At 35.4% G+C, this 13,995-nt stretch overlaps 1 protein-coding gene across 1 annotated transcript; it reads left to right on the forward strand.

Annotated features, from left to right (window-relative positions):
- The first annotated feature begins 1,513 nt into the window (after window positions 1–1,513).
- On the forward strand, window positions 1,514–4,381 carry LOC131621701 (probable receptor-like protein kinase At2g42960). The gene is made up of 5 exons (XM_058892740.1): window positions 1,514–1,720; window positions 1,912–2,150; window positions 2,979–3,058; window positions 3,257–3,374; window positions 4,060–4,381. The coding sequence occupies exons 1-3, from the start codon at window positions 1,604–1,606 to the stop codon at window positions 3,031–3,033; spliced, it is 411 nt and encodes a 136-aa protein (XP_058748723.1). The 5' UTR covers window positions 1,514–1,603; the 3' UTR covers window positions 3,034–3,058; window positions 3,257–3,374; window positions 4,060–4,381.
- Window positions 4,382–13,995: the final 9,614 nt, after the last annotated feature.

Here is a 13,995-nt window from a genome sequence, read left to right on the forward strand (position 1 = left end):
TATAAACATGTCAAAGATGAAATAAACACACATGAAATTTGTAGTATTCTTCAATTATGTTGTTCATTCCATTTTAATTTTGTTAGTTTTTTGTATTATCACATATTTTTACTTTTATTATTTGTTTTTAACTTTTTCACTAATATTTTCTTTTAATTTTGTATGTGGATATTAACATGTGGTTATTTTTATTTTTGTAGATATAAACATGTCATGGTTGGAGAATCATACTATTTAAAGGTGAATGATGATTTGAGGTTTATGATTTAATGCATACTTTTTTCTTTCAATGATGGTTCCAGGTTTGTCATTTAATATATAATTTCTTCTTTTATTTTTGAGGTCCATGATGGTTTTAGATTTTGGATCTAAACCAATTTTTTTTTAGCAAAGATCATTTTTTGCATTTTTTATCATACACAAATTTTAATTTTATGTTATAGTTGCTATCTTATTTTTTTTCATTTTATTTATATGTTTTTATGATACTTTTGATTTTATCTTATAATCACTTTTTAGAATAAGCTTTTATCAACAAAATTATCCTTTTATTTATATAAATAAAAAAAATCATATTTATATAATAGTTATTTAAATTATTAATATTTTTTCATTATTTTTATGTTTCAAATACAAATTATTTATTATTAATTATTTAAATAAACCCGTGCATAGCACGGTGTACCGACTAGTTTACTTTTAATATCAAATAGTTGGATACAAGTGCCTAAAAAATAGCTCCGGGAGAAAGTCTTATCTATAAAAAGTCACTACTACATTTTTGGCCTACGGCCACGCTAAATTTTTCCACAGCTCTGGAACTGTGGCCAAATACACGCTTTAGCCATGGTTTTCAAATCGTAGAAATATGCTTTAAAATATTGAATCCGTAGTGTGAAACTGTGGCCTTTAGCTCAATTGCCACGGTTATGGAACGGTAGATATTTTAAGCCGCAATCAAAAAACCGCGGCCTTATAATTTTTACAATTTTCAGTTCAAATTGTGGCCAAAGCCAAAAAAAAAAAAACCCTCCAAAAGTTCCCTCTTTTTTTTTTTAGTTTCCCTCTCATTAATTATTTGCTTTTCTAATTTACTAGAACTTTTACCTGTGCGATGCACATGACTTATTAGGAAGATATATTATATATTTATAAATGTAAAAAAAAATTATATTTCATATGTTGTGAATATAAAAATTACAATTAATTAGTGAAATTGGAATTCTTGGAATTGGTAATTTGAAAAGAGTTGTATAAAAAAATAAAAAGATTTGAATAATTAAATGCAACTATAGATTTAATAAGAAGTAAGGAGGGAAACTTATTAAGGATTAGGAGGGAAACTTGTATTCTGTTTTAATATATTAAGGATTTAGCTTCCCTCTCATTAATTACTTTCTTTTTTAATTTTTTTTAAAAAAAATTTAAAAACGTAAATACGATGTCTTTCCATCTCTTAACTCAAACTTGGGTTCTGAAAACCCTAGAAGGAAAAGAGAAGAGGCGGAGCCTCTCTCTCTCCCGTCCTCACACTCTCTGCTCTCTCTTCCATTGTAGCTTTTTGTTCTCATCATCATCTCTCTTGTGAGCGACAACAACAACGATGGCCTTCGGTTTTCTCTTTCGCGAAAACGACGACAACAACAGAAAAACCTCTCTCTCAGTTTCTCACGGCGGCCATGGAATAAGCTCGAAGAAACTCACATACTCACGAACTCAGGTATGCTTCTTCCTAAAATTTTCATTTTCCTCTCTTACGGTATAACAACAACAGCTCAATTGATAGCTCACTCTCTCCGTTTTCGGTTTCCTCTCTTTTTTTGTTGATGTGGATGTGATTTTCACTCTTTGAATTCAGGGTTTTTCGTATTGATTTGATTGTTTTTGCGTTTTTTCATTGGCTAAACAAAGGGCTTTGATTTGGTTTGGGGGAAAATGGTTTTTTGGTTTGGGAGTGGTAGCGTCGGTGGAATTGGACCTGAGGTAGCACATCTTGGTTGGGGAAGATGGTACACTCTGAGAGAGCTTGAAGATGCTATTGGTGGGTTCCGTCCAGAAAATGTTCTTGGTGAAGGTGGCTATGGAATTGTTTATCATGGAGTACTCACTGATGGTACTAAAGTTGATGTTAAAAACCTCTTGAATAACAAGTATGTCTTCTTTTTCAGATTTTTCATTTCAGTTTCTTATTTGTGTTATTTGTGTTTTTGCCTGTTTACACTGAATACATAACATGTTTCTATGTTTGTGTCTGTTATTTAATGTTATGTCTTTTGTTCATAGCTGTGATCTTTCAGTTTCTGTTAACATGTTTTCACTATCTGACTATTGTTATTAAGTTCTTTGTCGTCTTTAAGTCTTCAATAATTTTGTTGTTGGCAACCATCCATAGTTGTTACATGGAAGGACAAAACAAATCAATTTTTATGGTTTCGTTTTGTTCTGAAATGCTTGACTAAGTTTTTGCTCAAACTCATGATTTACTGCAAACTCTTCCGAAGACAATTTCATTAGACAAAACTGCTGCTCTTAATGTTTCTTTCGTCGACAATCCTGTGCTAAGTAACTCGTCTATCGAACTCAGAATTAATGGTTTATTCAGTGAGAGAAAGGGTGTTTTAGTACCTCAAGGTTACCATAAAGAATCTGATGACATTTCTGTTACCAGACCCTATTATGGATGGGTGATGTCTATTAATGTCCGTGTAGATGATATCAATCAGTGTTTGCTGTGTGTGTTGATGATATCAATCAGTGTTTGCTGGGTGGGTGTGGGCAGCTGATATCAATCACAGTATGACTGAGTAGTTTCCTTTTGTATTGTAACTGACATCAATTACTTAGCGTTGAACATAACTAATTTTCTTTGAAGTCTGTTAATGAGACATTCCACTATGTAATGTCAATGGGATTCCTGAAGGACAAGGAGAGAATTATATGCTAATTTTAGTCTTATTTGTTTACTGTAACTTTGATAGGATGGAGATGAGCTCACTGGGTTGCACTGCTTTCGTCATCTTAGAGATCATGTGACAGGTTTTATAGAATCAATAAACAGGTAAACTTTTAGTGTTGTCCTGATCTATCAAGGTGGCATATGCTACTGTTTAGTTTCTCTTAGATTGTGTGTTCCATTAACCTGCATCTCAAAATTCGTTTGACAGTGCTTTCTACTGCTTTTCTTGATTTTTGATCACCCTATAATTTTTGGAAGAGAACAAAGTTGAACTATAGTGCATTGTATTGTTTTTTGTAGCATTCTCTCAGCAGAGTTTATTCGAGCTTCTTTACACGATGCTGCAGAATCAGATGTGATAATTTTATCTAAAGCTAAAGCAAGATCTTCCCTTCCCATGAATGGAAAAGATGATGAAGTAAGATTGAATCTTCAATTACTTTTATCTTTAACACCTCTGTTTGGTTGTCTCTCTTATTTTATATAAATCTTGTGCTGGAAATCTTTCAAATCTTTACCATTATGTTTTAGAGGGGATACAGTCACTGGGGTTTCTTCATGTAAACTAACCTGGCACATTTTAAAATGAAAATACTGTTAGGTTGTTAAACTTGAGTTGAGAGTGTAGGTAAACTCTTGGAGCTTCCGTTAACTCGTGAGAGTATTCCTAATATAAAATAATATTAAAAACCTAAATACGGCATGTATAATATATAATGTAATCACATTTACCCACTAATAGTTCAATATTCAAATTCATAATAAAGCTAAGTAGCATAAAGATTGAAATGCATAACTTAGAAGTTCGGTAGCCCGTAGCTCTTGAATCATTATACTAAACATTAGACATGCACTACATAATACACATTAAAATAAGATTCATTGTTTGTATAATGGAAACTCATCATTCCTCAATTATACAAACAATATCCAAACGATGACATGAATCTTAATATCTCGGTATCTTCTCCACCGTTTATAGAAGTGTATTATATATGTTTATCTCTTCATAAACAGTATAAATAAAATTTTGTTAAAGTGTAATTTTATAAAGAAAGAAATATTGAAAACTTACTCATTGCAATTCATGACTTTGCTTATAGGATAACCTAAGTCAACACCGCAACATCCTGGAACTGAGGCAATTAAATCATCTCTGTACCTGCCACGAAGCTTGGCTCTATAGCCATTGAAGGTAATTATGTTAACCTGTGTTGTGTCAGTTATCATTTCAATATAATTGAAACTTATTGAAGGTATGCTTATCTCTGTTTTTGTTGATACGTAGCTGCTCTTCCTATGTCTAGAAGTTATGGTAGTAAGTTAGTTATAGGAAGTTATGGTTGTTCATGAGGAAAAAAATGTAAATGACAGGATGGATATTGAGGTATATCCTATTTATGGGCCAAGGAGGATGCATGGCTATTGAGGTATATACTATTTAATCTGATCAATGTTAAGATGAAGTCAAACATATCATTGACATGTTTAATCATTATTACAGGATGGATATCAACTAGCATTGGAGTTGGACAATGGTTGGAAACAAAGTGAAAAATCAGGCTATCCAATTGACATTGATTCTTCCCTAAAGGATTATTTTACGTCGATATTGAATATGAAAAGTTGATATTGAATATGCCCATATGTTGAGATAAAGTAGCTTGGTGTAAAGGATTATTTTACGTTGAAATTGAATATGAAAAGTTTTATATGTCTTTTGTATTTTTTGCAAAACTATTGGTCATTGGATCAACGAATATAAGAGAACTAAAGTTCCTCGGTTAAGTTTGGCGGTTCTGTTCAACAGTTCAACACCCCTAGACTTAATTATGTAAAGGAAAGACAAAATGAAACACTTATGAAATGATAAAAGTGTTATATATATATATATAATGTTACAGAAATAAACTGTGGCAAGATTAATGGTTTAGAATGCATAAAATATAACCACGATTTTAAATCTGTGGTCATAACCAAATCGTGGCTATATCTTGAACCAATACTGTGTCGTAAACGTTAAATTGAAACCGTGGCTTTACCATATAGCCACAGTTTTGCAGTCATGGCAAAAACAAACCGCGGCCTTAATCAAGCTACCTAAACCGTGGCCTAAAAAAGCCACGGTTGTCAAAAAGGCGTGGTCTATACCAAAAAACCGTGGACTTTACTTTAAGCCACGGCCGCATACTCCACAGTGGGATTTCCGTGGCCAAACCGTGGCCTCAGCGTTACACCACGGTTATTTTGCATATAGCTTCGGTTTCCTGGGCGTGGCAGGAGACCTTTTTTTTTGTAGTGAGTGACCCATATATTATTTATATGTATTAGTTACTCAATGTATTTAGAAAACAATTATTTTATAGATAAAACTAGAAGGAGTATTGGATAAATGTGAACCATTTCTCTCTCATTCTTTGATTGTTTGTGACATAATGATGAGTGACAACAAGTTATTTTTCCTTAATCTATGTGTATCTTGGAAAGATGAGCTAGCGATTATTGTTAGAGCATCCAATCCATCTTACTTTCTTTCTTGAGTTCTTTAATTAGGTCTCATTCAATTTATCCTTTTAAATTATTTAAAAACACTTAAGTAACATACTAAAAATACTAAGTTACTCTTCAATACCATCTCCTAATACTAAGTTACTCTTCAATACCATCTCCTAGTTAAGTTAACAAAACAAATGAAACTTAATAGCTAAGCAAAATAAACTAAAACTCAGGAAGTTAAACACACTTTTGGAACAGTCGCCTCAGAAGCTTCTGCTTCTGAGCAACAATGTTTTTGAGCAATCACCTCAGAAGCTTTTGACTCAAACAACAGCTTCTGAGTATGAATTACTTCCTACATCATCCCTTAATTTATATTCAGCTAACCAAAATCTATAACACCAATTCCATCCCTCGGACGGATAAAATGTTCAGTCTTGACAGCTTTACGGGTTGACAACGCAACCACCAATTGCTTCTTGGAGCACAAAGAAATGGGGCTTCCCATATACTTGAAGAAGTATCCAGAAGTACTTCTCCTGTTAAATCTGTCTCTACACCTATCAGAGTCTGAATAGCATATCAGCTCTGCATCATTTTTACCAGCAGAAGGGAATAATACTCCATACCTCAGAGTCCATTCAGTATCTTGCAGCATGTCAAACTCTTCAAATCTCCTTGATATTTGTTTGATTTTTTGTGGCCTCTGAACTTATTCAGAATCTTCTTCTAATTCTAGAACAATATCAGATACTTGAACACCTCCCAAATTTGGATCACCTTCAGAAGCTCTGCATTCAGAAGTTTCACCTTCAAAAACATGATTACCAGCAAAAACATGATCATCTCTAGAAGCTTGTCCTTCAGAACCTACGTCTTTAGAATTTTTCCTTCCAAAAGCATGATCAACACCAGATTTTGAGTCGTCGTCAAAATCTGGATCAGAATCGAATTCACCATCAGAATCAAACTCGCCTTTAAAGTCTTCTATATCTTCCTCAGAGTCACCTTCAAACTCTGACTTGTTGATCGGTAAAATAGCAAGTGTACTATTTTGCCTCTGTAGTAATAAAGGGAAAATTCTCCGATTGTCGATCTCAAGGACTACGTATTAATACAAAGTTGTAATTCTTAATTCAATTAAACAAAAACTTAAATTGGAGTTTTGATTTGTAATTATAAATTAACAATAAATAAAATAATAGTAAATTGACTAAGTGGTTTTAACAAATATGAGAGCATGCTAGGGTAAAGTGTATGATTTGCCCAATAATAACCTTGAATATAGATTTCTCCAACAAATTCATAACCTTTAATTACCGCCCTTTAGATTATTTTTCCCTAATTCCTTAGCTGGAAAACCTTTGAACATTCATCCTAAATCCTAATTCCTTAGAGAATTATGATGAAATAAATCCTTTGAATTATCAAGAGTTAACTGGTAACTATAGGGTATCCCTATTCCTAGGTGATATCTACTATACTCTAATCGTACAAAAACCTTAATAAACACGGTCCAGCTGGTTGTTAACCGTAAATCAATCTTGTTGGTCCGACAAAGAAAGCATAAAAACCTTGTACAATTAAATAGAATACGAAAACAAATATATTGATGAACTAAGAAATTCAAAATCATTACAGAATCAAATTAGGGACACCCCCTAGCATTGGGGGGTTTAGATACTCATATCGTTCAAAGAAAACAAAATATAAAATAGAGACATTACAAGAATTTAGATGAAAATTGATCTTCAATCACTTTCGTTCATGAAAACCTTCTTCTCTCCCAAACCCTTGTTTTCTCCAATCTTCAATCGTGTATTCTTCTCTCAGCCAAAAAGTCCCTTCATTCTTCTTCAAAACTCAATTAAATAGAACACATTCACTTAGGTCGGTTAGAAGCACCCAAAGCGTCCCCACATCTTAACCCATGGAAAAATATGAAAAAAAAATCATAAAATCAGCATCACATGCTGACACGGGCCGTGTCAGCCAACACGAGCACCCGTGTCAGACTTCTGTCATCTTAAAAGTTGATTTTTTGTTCCAAGCCTCTTGACACAGCCCGTGTCAGCCCTTAACTTAAGAATATGGTTTTGTGTTCTTCATCAAAGTTGTAACCCTTTTTGTTAGCGAAAGTTTGCCATAGGAACCGTGTCATTCCGAGTTTCGAAGCTCTAGTTATGACCAAAATACTACACGTCTGTCATGATGAGAAACATGCTCAAAATTTCCAGATCTCACACTTGTTAACACGGGCCGTATCAGCCCCCTGACTTTCCTCTCTGTTTCATTTTCTTGGTCATGCTTCATCCTAACACGGCCGGTTTCAGGTGACAGAGGTGGTCGTGTCAGGCCTCACGTAGCATAATTTTTTACTTCCTTCGAAACTCCCATTTTTGTACTTTTGTACTTTTTTGCATAGATTTGTCTCGATTTATTCCTTTGAGCCTGCAAATAGTAAAATACATAACCAAAGCATAAAATGTAGAAGAATGAAGTAAAATGCTTGACAATATAAAGGAAAGGTAACTGAGTTAACTGATAAATAAACATGTAAAATCCACCGATCAAACACCCCCAAACTTAAATTGTTGCTTGACCTCAAGCGACAATTACAAGAGAGACTAAATATCATAGCATACCGGTATTGATACGTGAGATTTCTCTTCTGATTGATCAAGAGATAGTTAGTCCGACATTCACATGATGCGGAGAGTTTCTACAAGAATATTTAAAACCTTAGCTCCCCTTTCGGACACCTCTCTAACTATTCTTTGTACTTAAGTCTCTTTCTGATTTTCCTCCTCTTTCATTAAGACAATCAAATCAAGGCACTGAGAATTTACGATAATCATCACATGCACAAGACGAATCGAGAATTCATTTTTTCCAGCACCAAATGAGCAGCATTTTCTATTTTTATTTACCGATGAAATTTTCAAACTTTGCAGTTATATAGTGTCCTTATTTGGACGATGTTTGGGGATCAACCTCCTTTGGGCTGAATAATCGGGTGAGGGTCACTCAACATAGCGGGCCGGTTGCCTTTTACCGCCTTTTCATCATCTACTGCCACCTTTTTTTTTCTCAACCAATCATACATGCATGTGAATCTAAATTATGCCAGACTGTATAAAAAAACTACTTAAGCAGTACTTCTCAGGATTCAAGCACTATGGTACAAATATACACGTTAGACTCGTATCTCTTTTTAGGAAACCAAAGGTGTTCAAACAAACCCCCTTTCTATCACATTAGTCTGAATTTCCTGCACTCAACCCACAATCCCTTCATCTCTATATACTATTCCCGAATTCTTTTTAGATCAGAAACTCTTATGAAAAATAAAAAATTCGGTCAAATTTGGGAAGAACTCAATGTATGGTTTTACACATCATAACAACAACATAAAAAGAAAAATACAAGAGTAATTCCTCCCCCAAACTTGAACTAAACATTGTCTGTAATATTTAAGATCAAGCCCGAGAAGGGTGACTCACAGAGGATACTGAAACTCCAGCTGCTGCTTTCTAGCTTTCACCCAAAATGCCCCTTTTTATTTCGTGAAAAACAAAACAAAACAAACATAAATAGAAAACTAAGTTATTAAAAGCGTGGGTTGCCTCCCACGAAGCGCTTCGTTTAACGTCACATGGCTCGACAGTCCATTACCCTTTATTATGGAGGGTATTTCCTTCTCCAATCCTGGTTGCTTGTCACTTCTGCACCCACGAACTCATGAAGACGAAAAGCATTGACCATTTTTCTCTTCAAGTTACTACCCACTTTCATCTTCTCACTTTGATTGTCCTCTTTTTTCTTCTTTTTGACTTCTTGAATGAACGCAGAACTTATGATAGATGCACGAGCTGACCCCACATGAGAGACTATGCTTGAGACTTTTTTCTGGGAGAGGTTTTGGACTTTTTTTTCTCCATCACTTCTAATCATACCAACTTACGATTTATTATTTCCACCTGCACCTTTCTTGTTGACCTCCAACACCTTCAGTGTTACCACCTCATCAAATGATTTAACTATGAGTTCCCCTTTTTCAATATCCAAATTACAGCGACTAGTAAGCAAAAATGGTCGCCCTAGAACGATTGGAGTCTCTTCATCCTCAGGAATGTCCATGATGTGGAAATCATTTGGGAAGACAAACTTGTTAATCTCTACCATTACATCTTCAACTATCCCATATGACTTCTTAATGGTGTGATCAGCAAATTTCAAATTTATCTCACTCTCGCTTATTTTTTCAATCTCCAGCTTTTTGAAGATGGACAATGGCATCAAACTCACACTAGAACCAGAATTAATTAACACCTTCTTGAACATTCTGTCATTGATGGTGCACGGTATTGCCACCGCTCCATGGTCTTTCTTCTTGATAGGGATCTTCCTTGCTGGCATGACTCTACCACACTTTTCAGTTACAATTTATGATTCATCTCCCACTGACCTCTTTTTTGAAATTACCTCCTTCATGAATTTCTTGTATGCAGGCATATTTTCAAGTTCTTCAAAGAAAGGTAAGTTGATCTCCAACTTTTTGAACATTGCACCAAACTTCTCAAAGTTTGTCTCTTTTGAATCCTTCTTTGTCACTCTAGAGGGGAAAGGTAGCTTGATCACCAGTTTAGTTTCTTTCTTATTTTTCTCTTCAAGTGGCTTAACCGGTGGTACCACTACTTTGGGTTCTTTCGTATTTTCTTTCACTTCCAGATCTACCTCTATGACTAAGTGGTCGTCTATTTCCTTTTCTTCTTCAGGCTCTGGCTCTTTCTGACTTCTTGTTGTGACATCATTAATTTTCTCTTGGTTATTTGGATTTGCCACAGTTGAGCTTGGAAGAGTACCTTGTGCCTGTAGAGTGAGATGTTGTGCTATCTGCCCCACTTGAACTTCCAGGTTTTTGATTGAATTTGTTGTATTCCTATGGTTGGTTCTTGTCTCTTCTTGAAACATAGAATATTGTCCAGCCAATCTCTCAATAGCTACTTCCCATTCTGCCTTCTTAGGAACTTATTGTTGCTGATCCTTCAAGGAGAAGTTTTGATGATTCTTCCACCCCGGATTATAGGTGTTAGCATAAGGATTGTTTTGTTTCAAGAACTTGATCTCTTCAATATGTTGAGGCGTTGCGAGACAATACACAGTTTGGTGAGGGCCATTACAAATCTCATAACTGACAGTCCGAGCTGGTTGAACTTTAGCCACTTGTTGTGTCTCTATATTCATAGCCTTCAATTTCTTTACAACTTCTGCAGCTATTGCATCTTCAACTCGAATTTTAGACGTCTCCAACTTCAGATCAATGACTCCTTCAGGCATGCTAGTACACCTGTCATATAAATCCAAATGCTCATTTGCGGCAATTGCTTCAATGATCTTGATAATACCGGAGGCTGTTGTGAAATTAGTTGAGCCACCAGCCGCTATATCGATTAACTGCTTTGCTTTTATTCTGAGCCCATTGACAAAAACCTGCATTTGTTCAGTCTTGTCCATATTATTAGTGGGGCATGCCACTAGAGTCCTTTTGAATCTTTTGTACGCATCTCCCAAAGGCTCACCCTCCTTCTGCTTGAAGTTCAAAATTTCGTACCTCTTTCTCAGAAATACCAATGATGAGAAATACTCATTTAAGAACACCTTTTCCATCTCTTCCTATGATGTCATGCTTCCTGCTGGGAGAGAATAGAACAACTTTTCCGCTTCTTCTGCTAGTGTGAACGGAAAAATTCGCAACTTTTTCGCTTCATCTGTGTGCCCATCAATCTTGAGAGTAGTGCTCATAGTTAGAAATCTTTGTAGTGTTTGTTGGCATCTTCAGTGACCTTTCCGGTGAAAGGTATTCTCTCCAGTTGAGTGATGGTGCTCGGATGCAGCTGAAAAATTTGGCACATTCACCAGGTTAGTTTATAATTGTCAACCTACCACTCGGTGTGTTTGCCCTACCGTAGTCCCCAAGAAGTCTCTCAGGTGCTGGTGGATTCTTGCCCATGATTTCTTCTTCACTTTCAGTGTCTGAACTTGAATGAACTGAAATAACTTCTTCTTCGGATTCCAGTTTACCCAGAACAGGTTATCTACGCCTTACGTACAAAGTTCTTTCAATTTCTGCGTCAAAAAGAAATTCAGCTGAGGCCTTATCTCGCATAAACAAATTAGATGATTACTACAATGAGGAATAATTTGTAAAGATGAGCGGAAAATAAAATTTTAGTTGCAAAGCAACAAAATTTCAATTAAACTAAACTCAAAACTCTATAATTTGGTAGTCCCCGGCAACAGCGCCAAAAACTTGATCGGTAAAATAACAAGTGTACTATTTTGCCTCTATAGTAATAAAGGGGAAATTCCCAGAAAATGTCGATCTCAAGGATTGTGTATCAATACAAAGGTCTAATTCTACATTCAATTAAACAAAAACTAAAATTAAAGTTTTGATTTGCAATTATAAATTAACAATAAATAAAATAACAGAAAATTGACTAAGTGGTTTTAACAAATATGAGAGCATTCTAGGGTAAAGTGTATAATTTGCCTTGTAATAACCTTGAATCTAGATTTCTTCAACTAGTTCATAACCTTTAATTACTGCCCTTTAGATTATTTTCCCTTAATTCCTTAGCTGGAAAACCATTGAACATTCATCCTAAATCCTAATTCCTTAGCGAATTATGATGAAATCAAGCCTTTGAATTATCAAGAGTTAACTGGTAACTATAAGGTATCCCTATTCCTAGGTGATATCTACAATAGTCTAATCATACAAAAACCTTAACAACCGCGGTCCAGCTGGTTGTTAACCGTAAATCAATCTTGTTGGTCCGACAAAGAAAGCATAAAAACCTTGTACAATTAAATTGAATAAGAAAACAAATCTATTGATGAACTCTGGATTTCAAAATCATTAAAGAATCAAATCAAGGACACCCCCTAGCGTTGGGGGGTTTAGCTACTCATATCGTTCAAAGAAAACAAAATATAAAATATAGACATTACAAGAATTTAGATGAAAATTGATCTTCAACCGCATCAGTTCACGAAAACCGTCTTCTCTCCAAAACCCTTGTTTTCTCCAATCTTCAATCGCGTATTCTTCTCTCGGCCAAAAAGTTCCTTCATTCTTCTTCAAAACTCAATTAAATAGCACACATTCACTTAGGTCAGTTGGAAGTACCCAAAATGCCCCCAGAGCTTAACCCATGGAAAAAAATATGAAAAAATCATAAAATCAGCGTCACATGCTGACACGGGCCGTGTCAGCCAACACGGGCACCCGTGTCATACTTCTGTCATCTTAAAAGTTTATTTTTTTTCCCATGCCTCCTAACACGGCCCGTGTCAAGTAACACGGCCCGTGTCAAGTAACACGGCCCGTGTCAGCCCTTAAATTCAGAATTTTTCTTTGAGTTCTTCATCAACGTTGTAGCCTTTTTTGTTAGCGAAAGTTTGCCACCGGAACCGCGTCATTCCGAGTTTCGAAGATCTAGTTATGACCAAAATACTACACGTCTGTCATGATGAGAAACATGCTCAAAATTTCCAGATCTCACACTTGTTAACACGGGCCGTATCAGCCCCCTGACTTTCCTATCTGTTTCATTTTCTTGGCCATGCTTCATCCTAACACGGCCAGTTTCAGGTGACAGAGGTGGTCGTGTCAGGCCTCACGTAGCATAATTTTTCACTTCCTTCGAAACTTCCCTTTTTGTACTTTTTTGCATAGATTTGTCTCGATTTATTCCTTTGAGCCTGCAAACAGTAAAATACATAACCAAAGCATAAAATGTAGAAGAATGAAGTAAAATGCTTGACAATATAAAGGAAAGGTAACTGAGTTAACTGATAAATAAACATGTAAAATCCACCGATCAAACACCCCCAAACTTAAATTGTTGCTTGACCTCAAACGACAATTACAAGAGAGACTGAATATCATAGCATACTGGTAAACTTCTCTTTAAGCATGTTTTTTCTGTTTCTGGTCCTTCTTGACAAAATAAGCTTTTAGAGCCTGCTCAACTTCTCTTTAAGAAGTTCTCTCAGTCAGACGCAACTCTTGCGCCTCTAGACTGATTTGTAGCTCTTCTATTCTCATGGTTTCCAGATCTTTAGAATGTTCAATTGCTACAAGGATGTAATCAAAATGAGAAGTAAGATACCTAAATACCTTCTCGGTTATTACTTTTTTAGAAAGGGTTTCTCCACAGGCTTTCTTCTCATTAGTGATCATAATCACTCTAGAGATGTACTCAGATACTTTCTCGTTGTCATTCATGTTGAGATTCTCATACTGCTTTCATAGGGACTGAAGCTTCACCTTCTTCACTGATGCGTCACCACCATAACACCTAACCAGCGTGTCCCACGCTGCCTTCGCCATCGTCGAATCAACGATTTTCTCAAACACGTTCACATCTACACACTGATGGATGTAGAACAACGCCTTATAATCTTTCTTCTTCAGGTCACACTGAGCATTTCTCTGTGCATCAGTTGTATTTTCTGGAAGTGCAACTGAAACA

The sequence above is a fragment of the Vicia villosa genome, linkage group LG1 (genome assembly GCF_029867415.1).
Source record: "Vicia villosa cultivar HV-30 ecotype Madison, WI linkage group LG1, Vvil1.0, whole genome shotgun sequence".
Lineage (NCBI taxonomy): Eukaryota > Viridiplantae > Streptophyta > Magnoliopsida > Fabales > Fabaceae > Vicia > Vicia villosa.

Coding starts and splice junctions, on each gene's coding strand:
- LOC131621701 (XM_058892740.1), top strand. CDS start 1,604: ATGGCCTTCGGTTTTCTCTTTCGCGAAAACGACGACAACAACAGAAAA. Junction 1,721..1,911: donor TCACATACTCACGAACTCAG/GTATGCTTCTTC, acceptor GGCTAAACAAAG/GGCTTTGATTTGGTTTGGGG. Junction 2,151..2,978: donor AAAAACCTCTTGAATAACAA/GTATGTCTTCTT, acceptor TAACTTTGATAG/GATGGAGATGAGCTCACTGG.